Source organism: Laccaria bicolor, genomic scaffold (assembly GCF_000143565.1).
Source record: "Laccaria bicolor S238N-H82 LACBIscaffold_11 genomic scaffold, whole genome shotgun sequence".
Lineage (NCBI taxonomy): Eukaryota > Fungi > Basidiomycota > Agaricomycetes > Agaricales > Hydnangiaceae > Laccaria > Laccaria bicolor.
Window position 1 is genome coordinate 1,188,873 of NW_001889882.1, and position 16,898 is coordinate 1,205,770.

Genomic DNA, 16,898 nt, shown 5'->3' on the forward strand with positions numbered 1-16,898 from the left:
ATAAGAGAAAGGGCGCGTGGAACACGCAAAGGAAGAGGAAGAGACGGAGAGGGGCACGAGACGGACACATGAAGTGCTCGACTGTCGAGAGAGGCGCAAGAGCACAAGGGAGCATAGGGAACTCCAAAGGGAGTCCAGAGACAACGAGAAGACGGACGTCGGAAAGACAAGGAATGCGCAAGATGCGCAAACACAAGAAAGCACAAAGTGCACAAGAGTATCAAAGGAGAAAACCCGAGACAGCGCATTAAGAATGCAAAAATCTCAAAATGGATGCTGCAGCAAAGAAGAAAACACCCGACGCACAAAACGCAAAGGGGTGTGTTATAAAAGGCGGAGAAGGGGAGGGGAAAGGAACTGATAGAGGGAGACTCACGATTTCGGCAACCTTCGAGGCCAAATCAAAACGTGTTGGAAAATCTCCCTTGTGGATATGTGAATTGACGGAAGGATGCGACTTCGAAGCCTTAGAAAGGTGTCGGCAAATCCTAATCTTGTCAGGTGTGCCGGGTTGCTGTGGCTGGACGTCGACAACAAAGGGAGAAGAGAAGAAAGGGCCGCGTAGAATAAGTTCCACCTCCTCACGAGAGAAGGGGCCAGACATCCTACCAGCCAGAAGCTCCTTATCCAAATAGTCTTGGATATCCTGCAGGTAAGGATAAGTAGAGGGGTTGTTAGGCAAGATGACGGATTCCATCAATGCCGGCATGTGTCCAAGAGGGAAACCACGCCGTAGGTTGTCAGAAAGGAGGGGGTAGACAGAAGAGAGGCCATGCTTGAGAAGGAGAGAATCGAAAACTTCGGGATGATAAGGGTGCGTGATGCGCTCGAAAATGGAACAATGGTGTGGAGAAGAAGACGGAAGCGGGAGGCGAGGAACAACAGAAGGGGAGAAATCAGTGTAAGATAAGGGGAGGGGACATGCGACAGTGAATAAATCTTCAGGCGGGTTTGGTGCGACAAGTCCAGGAGAGGGCGTGATGGCCTTTGCTGCCACAGAAGGAGCAAAGGTGAAGGCGGTCGTCCTTATGGAGGGAGGTGCATTGGGAGGCAGCCTCAGTGCCGCGGACGTTCCAGTTAATGCAGAGGATTTGGTTGTCGGGTGTGGCGAGACCATAGCCTGGGTTGCATTTTGCCCATACAACTTTTCCGTCGGCAAATTTTGGCGGGGTGGTGGCCTTGAGGTGGAAGAAAACGGTGTGCCCCTTGTGCGCGCAGATGAGGCAGACGGCCGTAGGGGAGGACTTGCCGCTGCCTGAGGGAAAGGGCTGAGAAGAAGTCAGCGACTGGGAAGGACCTCGTGGCAGGGTCCTCTGGGAAAAGGAACCACCTCCCTGGGAGGACGGAGCCGACCGCCCAAACGCCGGTTGGGAAGAATTCACGAAATCTTGAAATTCCTTGCGCAACTTGTGACTTTCCTCAGTAAGATCATGAAATTCCGTGCGCAACTTGTGACTTTCTTCAGTAAGACCGAGAGCCTTGTCGTAATCCGTCGCACTAAATTTGAGATGGCGACTTCGGTGGTCTTGGCGAAACTCGAGCTCCATGGTCTTCCAAGCGTCGTATAACTCGTCCCTTTTGTTTAGCATGTTAAAAAAATTAAAATGCTTTTCAAACCACGTAGCGTGTTCCCCCTCACTACCCAGTTTGTCCCTCGAGACCTGGAAGCTCCACATATTGGCAGCAGCCTCAGTCCATTGACTACAAGTGAGGGTCAACTCCTTCCCAAAGCGGGTGGACAATTTTTCTATATTTAGAATATAAGTTCCCTTGATTTCTCCAGGCGCAGGGTTAGATTTGACAGTAGGCAGGGTTGATGCCTCATCAACCAGGGCCCGTAAATTCCGAGTAAGGAAGAAGGGGAGGGGAACTGCAACACAAAGTTCAGTGTCATATAGAGACTGTGGGAATTCAATGGGAATGGGTTCCCCAACCACTCTCTCGACATGGTTGGAACCATCCATACAACGCCTTTTAGAGGCCCTGGCATCCTCTGCAAGGATGTCGTCGTCCTTCCTCTTCTTTTCGTCCTTGTCTTTCAAATCTTCGTCCGCAAGATACTTAGCCAGGCTAGTATAAACAAAGTCACGGACGGAAGCAAAGAAGGCGGGAACCCTTAATCGGGCAAGATCCTCGGGATCAATGGTGATCAACGAGGCTGCTTCTGATCCCGGTTGAGGATGGGCAGCTGGGTCTAGAGCATTATTCAATGTCTTGGCAGATCTGGCATCGTTGTCGGCCTCGATCCTTTTATTCCGTTGCAAGATATTGGTAAGAGAGAGATTCTTCAAAAGCTGGATAATAGCAGGGGAGGTGTGGGTACGCGGAACACGAGGCGGAACGCTGTCGGTAGTCGTACGAGACTGCACATTATCGGTAGAGGCCGCAGGAGCGGTCGAAGCAGTACCAGATGGAACAGTGGGGGTGTCAGCCATCAGGAGAAAACGTCGAAGGTCAAAAAATTTTTGTGAGGTAACCGACAGGTACTTTCTTAGCGTCAGAACCAGATCCGAAGGTGATGGGAGAAGCACTCCCAGAAACGCAGACATTCATTGGTGCCTACATCTGGGTAAGACGTCTGGTTCTGACGCACACACGTTATCTTATCCTAAGATGAGTTTGCACTCGTGCCTCATGCTTACTCATCACGGAATCTGGCATGGCCTATCGTTCTGCTTTCAGCTGGAAATACAAGCAAGGTTTTTGTTGACATTGGAACAATGTCAAACTCTAGTGATAAATGAAGCAATTAAATCTTCATGGAGTAACAGGACAGCCTCCACAAAGTCCGTGTCCACATCCAAAACAACTAATGACCCCAACCCCAAACGTCCGTAAAATTAATGAAACAATACTGACAACTCCTTCGCCCAAAACGAATCCACTGGCGATGACCACAAGTCGGATGTCATGTCCATCAGCTCCCGCGTACTTCTTGTGGTAAAGGTACTCCGTTACACCTCCAATTAGACGCGCAATCGAAAAGGAGGGTGTGTTGAGAAATCCTATCGCAAATGCGATGCCTGATGGAATCCACTTAGAGAACCAGGATTGTTTTCTCCCAGAATACGTCTTGATGGCTGAAAGGAGTCCAAAGGCGATAGAGAAAATGATCATGAACATAGCGCTCTTCTCGGGAAGTTGTCCATCACCTGGTTGAATCAAAGTCAATGAATTTTAAATGAACTGGATTGTCAGAACTAACGAAGAAGCCGTGCAAGGCTCAGCCAGACATAGGCCGTCGGAGCTGGGAACGAGGGCCCGGGAATGACATATGCCCGATTATACAGCGTAAAGGCGGTCGTCGTGACCACAATGGAGATTGAAGAACCAATTAGCTGGCCGTAAAACTGGGCTCGCGGTGAAGCATGGCATAAGTGTCCAGTTTTGAGATCTTGCATCAGGTCGCCCGCTCTAATTGGGTGTTAAAGATGATAGAAATGTCAGATTCAGAACTCACTGCTGTGCGCCGGCCTCTGCTACGCCTCCAGCAATAATGTTCGCTACGATATTGCCAGGTTGGATCCATGCAAAAAATAACTGCGAGACCTTGCCCAGGCCAGACACTGGGTTTAAATCGGTCTCCCCAAGCGCACGCACTCTGCATTGCAACAAAAGAATGAGCTGCCAGACAAATAGACGACTGTAAGCCGAATACCCACCCAATGATACTCAACAATCCTCCAAGAACGAAGCCACATAGCGTCGCCCAAGGTTTGATCCCTTCATGGCCGAACACAACCCATACAAGAAAAGTCCCGACAACAATGCTGACGAACAACCCGGTTGCAACCCAACTATTCGGCACAAGCCTGCCCTCAGTTTCTGTTTCGTGGTTCTGGTGGGGACTTTCTCCCAAGGCGGAATAACTCTTCTTTCGTGACCAGATGATATTGGTGATGAACTCTATGGCGACAGGGACGAGTGAGACCAGGCTGTCAGCACACATGATGCCTAGTGAAACCCAGAGGATCCATCCGCGAGCGCCATTTGACATATCGCCTACAGGGCCTGGAGCCCAACCAGAAAGTTTGGAGAGAGGCGAGAGGACGGCCCAGCCGACGAGCATGCCCTAGTATTGGGTCAAAACAAACAAACCGGAAATTGCGGTCCACCTACAAGGTTCATGCTTAATGTTGTGGGGAATCCCATAATGATACCTATACAATGACTGAGAAACGACTTCGCCTCTATTTTTTGTTACGATACATACCCTGACCAACATAGGATAGGCTAGGTGTAAAAAACCAAAGCCATTCCTTTGCTAGATGATTCCCGAACATGGGGAGTGCAAAAAGGACGGGAAAAAAATATGCAGACAACTGTGAAGGGTCATAAATCGATTACGCGGGAGCAAAAGCATTCTGATGCGTACCGTCAAAGAGCCAGAAACAACAAAACTCCAGACAAGATCTTGCCAGCCCTCATGCTCAACGATTTCGCGCTCCACGACGGCTTCTCCTTCTTGGTCAACTGTAGGGACGTCATCCCGTCTATTCTCATCCTCCAAATCCACTTGATGATATCCTTGCCTTCGACGGATGGAGGTATCCGGTGGGGGTAATTTGTGAAGCACAGAGATGAGTTGGGCAGTAGCTGTGCCTGAAGGGAATGAAAGTTGTTCCTCAATAATCTATTGAAAACGTTGTCAGTGATTCTACGGAGTTGAATAGCCAGGCTACCAACCACTTGTTTTCGGATAGGCGGGGAAAGGAAGACACTGGCCAGTTGAGAAATTCTGAAGGAAAATAAGGGAAGGAAACCTACCCAAAGAAAGCAACGGAACACGACCAACCGATGGTTGCCAGCCAAGTGAGGTGAATTGGAGGCACGCCATCACGTTCTTCACTAAGGATTCCCAACGCTGGCAAGATTCCAACAAATCCTGCCGCAAGAGGCATAGTCCCAGTAGCCACTGCCGTCGTCTGTACCACGATGATTTCCTGTGGTGTAAGGGGCGTCGGTAGTATTCGAGAGATTAGAAACCCAATCAAAGCAGATTGGATGGACATCCTGTTGACCCGTCGACTTCAACGCTAGTTGACTGACACGAGTAAAATTCGAATAACAAACATCGATATCCAACCTGATTGTAAACCCAAGCTCAAATTGGTAAAGCATATGAGGCATCCTATTGCGAGGCCCAAGATAACCGCAGTAGGTGTGAATTCTGGTTGAGAACTTGCAGAGGGTCTAAGAGTCCTGAGGCGTCCAGTGAGAATGGTGAACCGAGGATATTGTTATGAGCTCACCTCAGCAAGTTTGAAAGCGTCATGTTGTCGGTGGTTATCGCTGGTCAACGTTCCAACGTTCGCTAAGCATCCGTGCTCGATGATGCGAGTTTCTCGGAGAATTTAGTAGCGCGTTGTTTGGGTGTTGTTTGGCCGAGTCATTCCTCTGGATGAGTGGCCGATTCATATTTCACCGCGCTCATCGATTAACCGCCTCCTCCCTCTCGTCCAGCAACCATTTTCCTACCCTTGCAGCGCACATATCTACGATGACACAGAATGTCAGATCGGGAGACGATGTTTTGCGTGTGATACCACCACCAGGCCAGGAAGCTCCGTACGCTCTGGTTTCTCTCTCTTCATATCGCAGGGCGTCTGATTGTTCGTCTAGATTGCCCAAGCAAGGCGAAAAGAACATCCTAATTACCTCTGCACTGCCATATTGCAACAATGTTCCCCATCTCGGTAAATTTCGTCTGCCTCGCGTGACCACAGTGGGGCTGAGTTTTTGAATGAAGGTAACATTATCGGCAGTACCCTGAGTGCTGATGTCTTCAGTCGGTATGCAATTCATCTCGGCATGCAGTATCGCAGTTGACTGATCCTGTCCATAGATATAACCGTGCGTGTTTTTCAATCGGGGAAAACTTATCTATAAATCTGAAATCTTTCAGGGACGAGAAACAGGCGCACCTTGTACATTTGTGGAACAGATGAATACGGGACTGCGACGGAAACTCAAGCCTTGAAGGAAGGAATTACCCCGCGCGAGCTGTGTGATAAATACCATGTGCTGCATAAGGAGACCTATGAGTGGTTCGACATCGGGTGAGTGTAGTGCTCAAGACTAACTAACGCCACATTGACTAGCTTACAGCTTTGATCACTTTGGACGCACTTCTACGCCACTTCATACCGAGTAAGCTTTATGTGTATAAGTTTGATTTAACATGACCCTTCTCCAAGAATCGCGCAAGAAATATATACAAATCTTGGCAAAAACGGAGTACTGGAGAAACAGGAGAAGGAACAGACTTACTGCGAAGGTTGTCCGAAGTATGCATGAGCTCGCTCTTGATTTTCACAAGCTGAATGTTTCAAGGTTCCTTGCAGATCGGTTTGTTGAAGGTATATGCCCCCACTGCGGCTTCGAGGACGCTCGCGGAGACCAGTGTGACGGATGCAGCAGAACACTCGATGCCATCGAACTCATCAAGCCTCGGTGTCTTGTTGATAAGACACATGTGGTGACGACTAAAACCTCGGCGCACATGTACTTGAAACTTGATGCTATCCAGCCACGCACAGAAGAATGGATTAAAAAGTCATGGAAAGCAGGGAAATGGTCTCCGAATGCGGTGATAAATGGTGATGGGGAGATCATTGACGCGCGTTTGAAGAATGGGTTGATGCCTACACCTCTGACGCGAGATTTGAAGTGGGGTGTGCCGGTGCCTATTGAAGGGGAAGATACTTTTGGGATGGCCGGAAAAGTCCTTTGTGAGTGTCAAGTCAGTTTCAGCTCATAGTCTGCTTAACGTGGTCTTTTTCAAACAGACGTGTGGGTAAGTAAACATCTTTCCCAACAGCGGCAAACGTAGCCTAAGCCACTCTAGTTTGACGCGCCTATCGGTTACCCGAGTATTACCGCCAACTATACGCCAGAGTGGAAACAATGGTGGTTCAATCCCAGAGACGTTGACCTCTACCAATTTATGGGTAAAGATAACGTGTACTTCCATACCGTCTACTGGCCTTCAGTTCAGCTTGGTGATGGACGCGACTGGACGAAGCTGCACCATCTGTCGACAACAGGTTAGTCTGTCAACCTTTCTATCCGCCTTGTGGTATCAATTGTTTGTAGAATACCTGAATTACGAGGGTGGCAAGTTTTCCAAGAGTAAAAATCGTGGTGTTTTCGGACCAGCGGCCAAGGAGACTGGCATTCCTTCGTCCGTGTGGCGATATTACCTGCTGTCGACGAGACCAGAAACGGCCGACGCCATGTTCTCATGGCCAGAATGTGTGAGTCGAGAAGGTCGATGTCTTCGTTTCCATTCACAACCTTTCATAGATTGCCGCCAACAACAATGTCCTGCTAAACAAGTGCGTCATTAATCAAGCTATTTTACGGTGACTGATAATCTGAGCAGCTTTGGCAACTTTGTCAACCGTGCCCTTAAATTCGTCTCGTCTCAGTATGACGGCGTAATCCCAGAGAGCGGAGACCCGCCAGGGCCCTTGTCACCCAACGACCCTCTTGACGGAGAATTCATCTCCATCGTCAACAATCTGCTTCGAGACTACATCGACGCCATGGAAGCAGTGAAGCTCCGCTTGGGTCTGCAAATAATCATGCTCATCTCCAACCGTGGCAATACCTATCTCCAATCCTCCGGCCTGAATAAGGCTTTGATGGCAGAGAATCCCACACGATGTGCGCAGGTCATCTCACGCGCAGTCAATCTCATCTATGTATTGTCATCCCTCATCTACCCCTTCATGCCTGCTACATCCGACTCCATCATTGCTCAACTCAACGTACCAGCGCGGGTTGTCCCTGAAGTGCTTTCAACCGACATCCTTGCGGGGCATACAATCGGAAAGCCAGAACATCTGTTCAAGAAGATTGAGGAGAGTATGGCGGAAGTCTGGCGCATCAAGTTTGGTGGCAATGAAGTTGCAGCTGGTCCAGAGGTGGCAACCCCCGACCCATTGAAAGCTGACCCTGGCAAGTCAAAACGGAAAGTTGCTGCTGCTTCGAAGAAGGCCAATCCCGTCGCCGATGGCCCGAGAACTCCTGAAGCGTTGGCGTTGGAAGCTAAGATCGCCGAGCAGGGGTTAGTTGTGCGTGGGTTGAAGGGGCAGACGCCAAAGACACCCGAACTAGAAGAGCAAATCAAGGCTGCTGTGGATGTGTTGAAGGCGCTGAAAGTTGAGCTGGAAACTGAACTGCAGAAGGGGTCATTGTAAATGGAAGAAAAGAAGCAAGATTTAGCGAGTGTAGGTTATATATCCGTCGAGATACCTTGAGAAACCTTGAACTTCGCTTGATCATGAACTGCTGAAGTGTGTCATGTCACACCTTGATCACACATTAGCTAAACAGATTTCCACCTTGACTCAGTAACTTTATCCGAGCAAGTTGTTGGACGACTTGAGTCTTGCAATGTCATGGAATTGTCTCCGACGTCAGATTTTGTGGTAGGCGGTATACTTTTTTTCAAGTTCTGTACCAAGTAACATACCCTTCAAAGATCAGAAGAAAGCGAAAGCGGCATGCAGTCGATCCCTGCCTTGGCTTTTACACCTCCCCGAACTCGAACACTTTGTTTAGCCCGCAACGTAGCGGAGCTCACGTTGAATCTTGTGTCGCGACCTCCACCTGTCGAACTGAGATTAAAGGGCTACTCTACGAATCTTCCAACGTTACATCACCCTTGACAGAACCAGAACAGACCAACTTGACGAATACACTCACTGTGGAAGAATTTCTCAAGAGATCTCATAACCCTGCGCCCAATGTTAGGGTGTATGGTCGAAAGAAAGTCAAGGTTGTCGATCTGAACGCCTCATCCACCACTGGAGAGAAGACAAACGCAGCTGAGCTGGACGACAACGTCATTTCCCTCCGCTCGCGTAATATTCGGCGAGGCTCTGCGCCTGAGAATTCCGGCCTTGAGAGCCCCTCGCCCCACTCCTCTCCAATCCAAAGAAAAAAGAAGAAGATTGTCAAGTCTCTTGGAGACCGTTTATTTCATGCTGCTGTGCAATCCGGCGGTGACCCCATTGACAACGTTGTTGAAGCTCAAGACACTGATTCATTCCGCAAACCCCTCCAATTCTCCCCGGACGACGATTGTGGTTTAGTTTCTTCTAAACGTAGAGCTTGGACATTGGTTGATCCACGAAAGGCCGTTCCCTTCCGCTCAGCTACATTTTCCTCACGGAGGATTGCGCCATCAACCTCCTCGGAGGCGCAGTGCCAGCCACTTTCTAGATGGAGAGCTGGTTCCTCAAATGCTAGTTCTTTTATTGGCCTCAAACCGCAGGAGCAGAAGGTTTCACGGCGTACACAAATCAAGTCTCTCCCGCGGCGTGTTGATGACCGTGTTCCCTTGTCTTTTGTTCCACTGCTTCAAGCCGAAACGACACCCTGTCGTCCAAAGTGAGTCGTTATTTTTGGTTTGAGTTGTCTAACACAAGCTAGGTCAAATCAAGCCAAAACTGTTTCGTCACTTGATAGAAGCGGACGACCCGAGCAACTCGCTTTCGAAGTTGTGGAGTTGAATTCTTCTCAGGCTAACCAAAATACGGAGGATCTCCGACCCACTTCGTCTCCAAGTTTAATCGCGTGTGCGCCTTCCTCTCCGATATCCTCTGTGCATCGGTCTGAAAAAACTACGCCTGTTGCACCGAGCATTTTACCGACTTGTCTGGATACAGCTTCTTGCCAGCATTCTAATTTTCCAGAAAAGAAAGATCTCAAACCACTAGCCTCCTTCTTCGATGGGTTTCTTGAAACTGCTCGCGTTGTTACTGAAAACGAAGCGAATGGATCTCTTCAGACGCCTTGTAAGCACCCATCGGGAAAAGATGATGTCCGTTCTTACGCTACTAGGCCCGGAAACCGCGAGAAAATCAACCATGGATTGGCGGCAACTGATGCCGTCCACACTCAATTCACTCCAGTCTTTTATTAGAAAATCTGTCAAGAATCCGAATGTTCCTCAGGTGTCCAGATGTCAGACTCCTATCTACATTGCGAAATGCTCATCGGTGCCACGCAAACGACACCCTTCAGATCACTTCCTTCACATTCCCCAAGTTAGCAATCACGGGTCCTTGAGCCTTCGACCTCTCCAATCGGGCCGTGAAGCTGGAGATTACGACCCGGATCCTAACATTCTCATTGCTTTGCAGCCCCAAAGCTACCAGGTGATTCTCTCATCCAGTCCGGTCTTTAACTCTAGCGCACCAGCATCGGCAGCAACAACTGCTTCTAGCCCTTCGAGTACGGCATTAATTCCCGACAATCTCGGTCTCAAGGGTTTCTGTCAATTCCTTCGCTAGCATTGATTTAAATTCTCCCGAAAATCGTATTTGTCGAAGGCGTTCTTTCCAAAAGCACTTCTCAACAAGAACAACCCATTTCAATGACCTCGATTGATTGCAACTTTATTATAGAAGGGGGAGAATGTCAAACCGGAAAAAAAGCCTTGTAGTGTTAGTGTACAAATGGTCTAAAGTGAGAGATGTATCGAATATAAAAATATGCAGTTTGTTACAAAGCCCCAAAAAGTGGAGCAAGAGATCAGGATTCCGCAGACCTGGAACGGGCTTCCACTCGATAAGAGCGCATGTTAGGATATCTTAAGGTTAGTCCTCTGCCAGTCATCTGGGCGTGAATTTCTTCAAACTAAGAAAATGACATGTCAGGGGCCGATCACCACGAGGAACGCCACGACGCACCCTTGTGCCCTCGGGAAGGGGCAACGTTCGATGAAATATTCTCTCGACGCGTTCACGATTGAAACAGCCGTCTTCTTCCCACTCTGAGATTTCAATAATCTCCCATGTAACGATGAGGCGGTTCCGTTGAAAGCTGATATGAACGTCCTGTTTCTCTAATTCAGGCGGTAATTCGAACGTGGCCACGATAGATCGTCCATCCGTTGATTCGCGGAAGGTAGAGCTGTGTATCCGCAAAGATATATGTAAGAAAGAAGAAATAAAGATAAAAAACGGAAATTTTACATTGACTTCTGCTTCTTCAACGACTTCGGTGCGGAGTGGTGTGACTCCAGAACGGGTATCTGTATGGGGGGAGGGCCTGGAGTAGTAGCGAGTTCCCTAGAGATTTCTTCTAGCGATTGCACCTTCGGTCGTTCCTTCGCCATCTTTCGCTCTTTCTCCAGGCGGATAGTCCCCCATATACGGTCGAGGGTGTTAGAGTCAGTTGGTGGTTCTGCGACATCGTCGATGGACGATGCGGCGACATTAGGAAGAGTATAAAATTGTTGGGCCATATATCCTCGATGACCGTTGGTACCTGTTTCCGTAGTTGCGTCCTCGCCACAGGGGTAATCAATACCAGTGACTGCTGGAGTGACTGGCGGGGGGTTGGCTTTATCGTGTGCTAGAGCGTGATCTTTTCGGTTGTGGGCATACGTGGGCATGCTGCGATATTACGCGATCGAGGGAGAGGGGGGTGAAGAATAACGGGAATGAAGTCTGGCGTTTAACAAGGTGTTCTGAACAATTATTATTTAAGGGTCGACAAGCATCCATGCCTTGCGTCACTCACGAGGTTGCAGAGGGTTTTACGGGTGTGCGTCAAGGAAGCGGAGATATCGGAAAGGTAAGAGAATTATCTTCGCTCTTAAGTTAGGCTTGGATGGGGAGAACAGAACTCACATCTGCTATAGTTTCGCGCTGACGATCCGTATGGGTGAGAAATATGACAGCATCGGATCACTGGCGTATGAACCCACTTGCAACCCACTTGCCTCGCTGCTAACACGAGGCTACAGATTATTTCGCACAGCCCCAGTCAGTGAACCGCGTTGTGGAGCCGGACCTACCCGTAAGCTGGGTCACTGATGGCTTTTAAAATTTTGAATATCCTCTGCCGCTTGATCAAAGAAAAGTGAGTACCGTTTTTTCTTCTTCTTCATGATGGGTCTTTTGGCCACAAGTCAATAGCATGTTAGACTACCAATGCGCCTTTGTTGGAGCTGCGGATACTCACCGACTTCTGATTTCCCCTTGACCTTGTAATACTGTGACTCTTTGCTTATCTTCACCTACAGATATCCGGGAGTGGGGGACTACAACTCCAATTTTGCGACTCTCGCTTGTTGAGCAATTGGTCAGCTGCTCGTTTCGACAACTCCCTAATCCATCGAGAAGAGATGTGTACCTGAGAGAGTCCAAAGAGTTGGTGAATCACTTCTAAATCAGCTCACCACTGCAGAAAGTCGTGGATGTGCGCTCTCCCTCCGCTTAGACGTAAAATTTGAAGCTCCATTTCAAGGTATCGACAAGCATGGAAGATGTCATGAATGTATCTATGTACGATCACGCTGGCGGCTTAAATTTCTTGTTCGAGTAGCCTGACGTAATTCGTCCCATCCCCAATCGCCGTTTCACGCCCGTCTTCGGTAGCGCTGATGGTACAATCGGTTGGGCAGGTCTTGATATTGGCATCGGAGTCGCGATAGTGTCAGGTGGTTGATTTTCATCAAATATTGGCGCAATTTGTGGTTGCTTCACGCCCGTCTTCTGTAGCGCTAGTGCAGTGGGTTGTAAAGACTGCGTCATTGGCGTGGAAACCACCAAGGGTGTTCTCAGAGTTGGTGGTTGATCTTCATCAAATATTTTTGGTGAGGCAGGTGCAACTTGTGGTATTTTGGGTTCCCTTCGTGAAAGTGTGTGAGGCAATGCAGGTTTATTGCTATCCATGATTTCAATTGCTTGCGGTGCTCTTCGGGGCTGCCTCGAAGCTGAATGGAAGGAAGAGGGCCTCATAGGTGAAGAGTCATAAAAATTGTGATCCAGTGAAGATGGAAAACAAGGGGGTTGTGTTGCGTCCCTGGCTAAAGGGCTAGAAGCGTTCCAATTGCCCAAGTTGTCATCGGATGAGGGCATGCATAATGGCATTGCTGACATAGTTGTTTTGGAGGACGAAGCGACTTGTACTTCTCTTGCCCGGTTGGTGGGGCGGGAGGACGGGTCTTGGAGCCGAATAAAGGGAGCACTGGATGTCCCAAGAATCCGATTTTCACCACCACTGCTAGAAGAAAGTGAAACGTAACCTGATTTTGAAGTGGCGGGGGGCGTCGGAATGGCTGGCCTAATAAAACCTGGCTGCGGTACATTGGTGATGCCGCCACCGCCAGCAGACCATACATCTTTCGGGTAATATGTTCAGAGGCTGTTTTGTAGCCATGAAATGGAAGAATGAACATACAAGAAGCATTGCCAATAGAGTATGCATTCTTGGGGCGTGAGGGAGCGACATGATGGCCTCCTCCCCAATATATTTGCATAGGATGTTCTCGCCCACTCCGTTCACTGCGATAATATGAAGCAACAATGAAATTCGATGCAGGAGTCAATGACTAACAAGGTTGCGACTCTTCGTTGTACTTCAGCTTCCTCTGGAGGGGGTCTTTGTAAGACTGTGGCGATGGTAGCTCGATCCTCTTGCGTAAAAAACGGAATTTGTTGAGAAAAGAAAGCCTGGTAGCAAGTCAATTGAGACCTAGTGATAAGACCAATCTAGTCACCATTTCATTCTTCAAACCGTTATCGTTCAGAACAGACGAAATGAACTCTGAGAGCTCTTTTGATTTTGTCTCCCCTGCCACCATCCGTGTTGTTGCTCGACTGACGTATAAAAGTGACTGTGCCCGAGTGCAAGCTACGTATAGAAGGCGCCTATAATATTCAAATCATAACGTTAGAAGCAATGAATTTAAGATTCGAAGGTGTTGCACCTCTCTTCCGCAGTGTCCTCACTTCTGTAAAATGGAAAAGTATTTTGGTCGACTATTGTGCGAATTAGCATCGATAATTTCAACCCACATAATAGATTCTTACCGGAAGGGATCATGACCACCGGCCATTCAAGGCCTTTCGCAGAATGACAAGTCGATATTGTCACTTTCTGCCAAAACAACCGATAATCAAAGGTGCAGACAAAAAGGAATAAATAACAGACGCACATCTTTATTTCCCTCCTCGGATTGATTATCCCCTTCAGAGGACAACATCGAAGCTTGTAGGAATTGCCGCAGAGGGGTGGTGCTGAGATGTGGTAAGGTCCTCGGCATATGTTATTCGTGAAGTGGGAAGGAAGCTACCTCATCTCAATCGAATTGTCTCCTCCAGCTACGGCGTCTGCAGCCTCTTCAGCCTGGTTTTGAGCTTCCATCTCGCTGGCGAAAGTGATCAGTTCCTTGACGTTCTCCCATCTACTTTCCCAGTCTGACTGAGTCTTCTTGAGATGGTCCTCGTACTTGATCAAGTCAACCAGTTTGCGGACAAGGTCTGCAGGTGACGAACTCTACGACAGAATCAATGCTTTGCCGAGTCAGCCTTTGCAACCTGAGCGTACGTTATGAGCCTGTGCGCGCAAGCTTCGTATAGCAGTCACGAACGGAGCGACTTTTCGTTTCACGGCTGGTTTGATATCGGGGGCCTTATTGTCGCAAATTGCTTCAACGATTGCGAGTGGAGACTGATTTGACTTTTCCGCCCTCCCAATGAGCTCTGCCACCGTCTGCCATCGAGTTAAACACTCCCTGATCACCAAACTGATGAACGAACCTTCTCCCCGATCCCCCGACCGGGAACGTTAACCGCTCGCTTGAACGCAGGAACAAAGTTTGGGTTGTCCACAACCTGCAAGTATGCCAAAAGATCTTTGACCTATCGCGAATAATGGGGGATGTGGGGTAAGGCCTAGTTGTGCATTACAACGTACCTCTAATCGTTCAAAGAACTTGTGACCACCAAGCACCCTGCTTGGGATACCCTCTTTTTGCAGCGCGGTTTCAATAACCCGCGATAAGGCGTTAAAACGGACTTTGGAGCTAAGTTTAACTTCAGAAAAGATACGAACGAGGGATTGCTTACGGAGTATCACAAAATCTCCCCAATTAAGTGCCCCACCCATGTGGGCCACCAACCTCTTCATCTCGATCGCGATGAAAGCTGCTTCCTCATGTTCTGTCTGGACTTGATATAAGACAGGAGTGAAGCCATTTGGATGGGAGGTGTGAAGTGACTTCTGTATGCGCGATTTGTCTGGGACAACGCCTCAGCGTTGCGTTAGCACATTGTAGATTCCCAAGATCGTACCTTGAGATATGATTGCAAGACTGGCCTTGAGAATCGCAGCTGTAGAACGGTAGTTCTCCTCTAATAGAACTTGTTCCGTGTCCGGGAAATCTAATGCCAGTTATTTCACGATCGACGGAGAGGTTTACAAAAATACCTCTTCTCATTTTCGAAAGATTTCCCACTTCTGCAGAGCGCCAGCCATAGACTTGCAATGCAGAAAATTAGGACTTCCTTAAATGTGTGATGTAGAATAACAAACTGGATTGATCAGGATCCCCGACGATGGTAACACATCGGGCGATTGCGAGAGCTCTCATAAGTTTATACTGCGTTATGTTTGTATCTTGGCTGAAATCCAGATATTAGGACGAGAAAACAAAAGCAATGAAGAGACACACAATTCGTCAACTAGAATATGCCGACACCATATGACGGTCTCGTCATTTTTCGTAAATAGTTTAACGCCATATGTCAAAAGGTCGTCAAAATCCAAGGCGTTGTTTCGCTTCAGCGTTTTCTCGTATTCCAAGAAGATTTCGCCAATGATGCGGTCGATCGTCTTCTTTTCCTCGACGTCGTCGCCAAGCGGGAGTCCGTTCCTTTGCCTAATCCTTCTCTCGGCCTTGATCACCTCTTCAAGGAAAACAGAACCTGATTGTTCTTTCGATTTGGCTTTGGAAATCGAAGAGACTACTCGTCCAGGCTGAAGATCGAGGTTTTCCGAGGCGAGATAGGCGGTGTAGGGCTTGAGGAGTGCCTGAATGATTTTTTTGCTGCAGAGGATGGTCAGCGCTGGATATAACCACTATGAACGTGACTCTTCTACTACCTTTCCTCTGCGTCGCATACAGTGAAGTTTTCAGCAAGCTTGACGAGGTGCGCATATTTCCGGAGAAATCTTGCGCAAAGAGCGTGGAAAGTTCCCATTCTGAGTTGTGACGTCCTTTCCTTTCCGATCAGTTTCGTCAGTCGTTCCCGCATTTCGTTTGCAGCTTTGTTGGTAAATGTAACAGCGCAAATAGAGAATGGTGGCAGATGGTGATTGAGAATTAGATGTGCAATTCTAGATGTCAGGACCTAATAGTTACGCGGAGATGGGTCAGGGGCGATGCCGTTGTCGTGAATTGGGCTTACCTTTGTTTTACCACTGCCTGGGCCTGCAAGAATCTGTAGAGGGGTCTCTGGCCAGTACTTTACGGCTACAAGAGTAGTCCTTGTCAATAGAATGATGACGGATATAGAAGGTCGCGTCTGACCTCTCAGTTGAGCATCATTTAGCGAGTTGAGAAAGTTGACCTCCATTGAAACCTGGGTGTTGATATGAACAGCCTGCTTGACGGTGTCAAATGGAGGCTTTGGAACGACGTCCCTTCAAAAATCAAACCAGTTATAGTCAAATGAGGTTTGGTAAATGCTGAATGAGGGCTTGAACAAATGAGTCCCATGTCACAAGTTTCCTGATCACGTCTACGTGACACGGACGCGTTATTCTCACGCTGCGAGCTTGGACCCTCTTAGTCGTTCATATATTCCCTTGCGTGATTCACTGGTCTGACTGATCTGGAGAGAATGTTCAGCTGCTCAACGTTGAACGTTCTACCAAGTATGCAACGGACTGACGCCCGAATGCGCATCGAATACCGTGACAGAGCTTAACCTTGCTCAGCCGAACTAGGATGGTGCTTTGCCATATTGGGCAAATACTCCACTGCCAGCTAGAGCCTGGCAGGTCTCGTCTCTTCCTCCTCCCTTCGGTAACGGTCGCTGGCCCCGATCACTAGTGACCCCTTCCTACACACTTCCCGTCTATTCTTTAAA

The 16,898-nt window shown here is 48.5% G+C and overlaps 4 protein-coding genes across 4 annotated transcripts; 1 reads left to right on the forward strand and 3 right to left on the reverse strand.

Annotated features, from left to right (window-relative positions):
• Positions 1-2,757: 2,757 nt before the first annotated feature.
• LACBIDRAFT_234936 (oligopeptide transporter) lies at positions 2,758-5,171 on the reverse strand (the record flags this gene model as incomplete). Its single annotated transcript, XM_001880956.1, has 10 exons — positions 2,758-3,152; positions 3,206-3,414; positions 3,461-3,601; positions 3,663-4,072; positions 4,120-4,160; positions 4,214-4,322; positions 4,376-4,633; positions 4,687-4,720; positions 4,768-5,013; positions 5,074-5,171. Coding segments are annotated over 10 exons (1,941 nt in total), but the record flags the coding sequence as incomplete, so codon positions are not given.
• Positions 5,172-5,500: 329 nt separating this feature from the next.
• On the forward strand, positions 5,501-8,204 carry LACBIDRAFT_249790 (uncharacterized protein; the record flags this gene model as incomplete). Its single annotated transcript, XM_001880737.1, is given in 12 exon segments — positions 5,501-5,696; positions 5,750-5,792; positions 5,846-5,859; positions 5,906-6,059; positions 6,109-6,150; positions 6,198-6,287; positions 6,334-6,731; positions 6,789-6,796; positions 6,848-7,046; positions 7,096-7,275; positions 7,355-7,364; positions 7,382-8,204. 12 exon segments carry the CDS (start codon positions 5,501-5,503, stop codon positions 8,202-8,204), a joined length of 2,157 nt encoding a protein of 718 aa, XP_001880772.1.
• A 2,341-nt stretch (positions 8,205-10,545) lies between these two features.
• Positions 10,546-11,410, reverse strand: LACBIDRAFT_297355 (uncharacterized protein; the record flags this gene model as incomplete). The annotated part of the gene is made up of 3 exons (XM_001880957.1): positions 10,546-10,650; positions 10,704-10,926; positions 10,989-11,410. 3 exons carry the CDS (start codon positions 11,408-11,410, stop codon positions 10,546-10,548), a joined length of 750 nt encoding a protein of 249 aa, XP_001880992.1.
• A 901-nt stretch (positions 11,411-12,311) lies between these two features.
• Positions 12,312-16,382, reverse strand: LACBIDRAFT_297356 (uncharacterized protein; the record flags this gene model as incomplete). Its single annotated transcript, XM_001880958.1, has 18 exons — positions 12,312-13,144; positions 13,204-13,307; positions 13,360-13,475; positions 13,523-13,673; positions 13,733-13,784; positions 13,836-13,902; positions 13,961-14,042; positions 14,099-14,301; positions 14,353-14,517; positions 14,565-14,666; positions 14,722-14,822; positions 14,874-15,044; positions 15,099-15,188; positions 15,235-15,285; positions 15,340-15,428; positions 15,479-15,853; positions 15,910-16,157; positions 16,215-16,382. 18 exons carry the CDS (start codon positions 16,380-16,382, stop codon positions 12,312-12,314), a joined length of 3,168 nt encoding a protein of 1,055 aa, XP_001880993.1.
• Between the last annotated feature and the right edge of the window lie 516 nt (positions 16,383-16,898).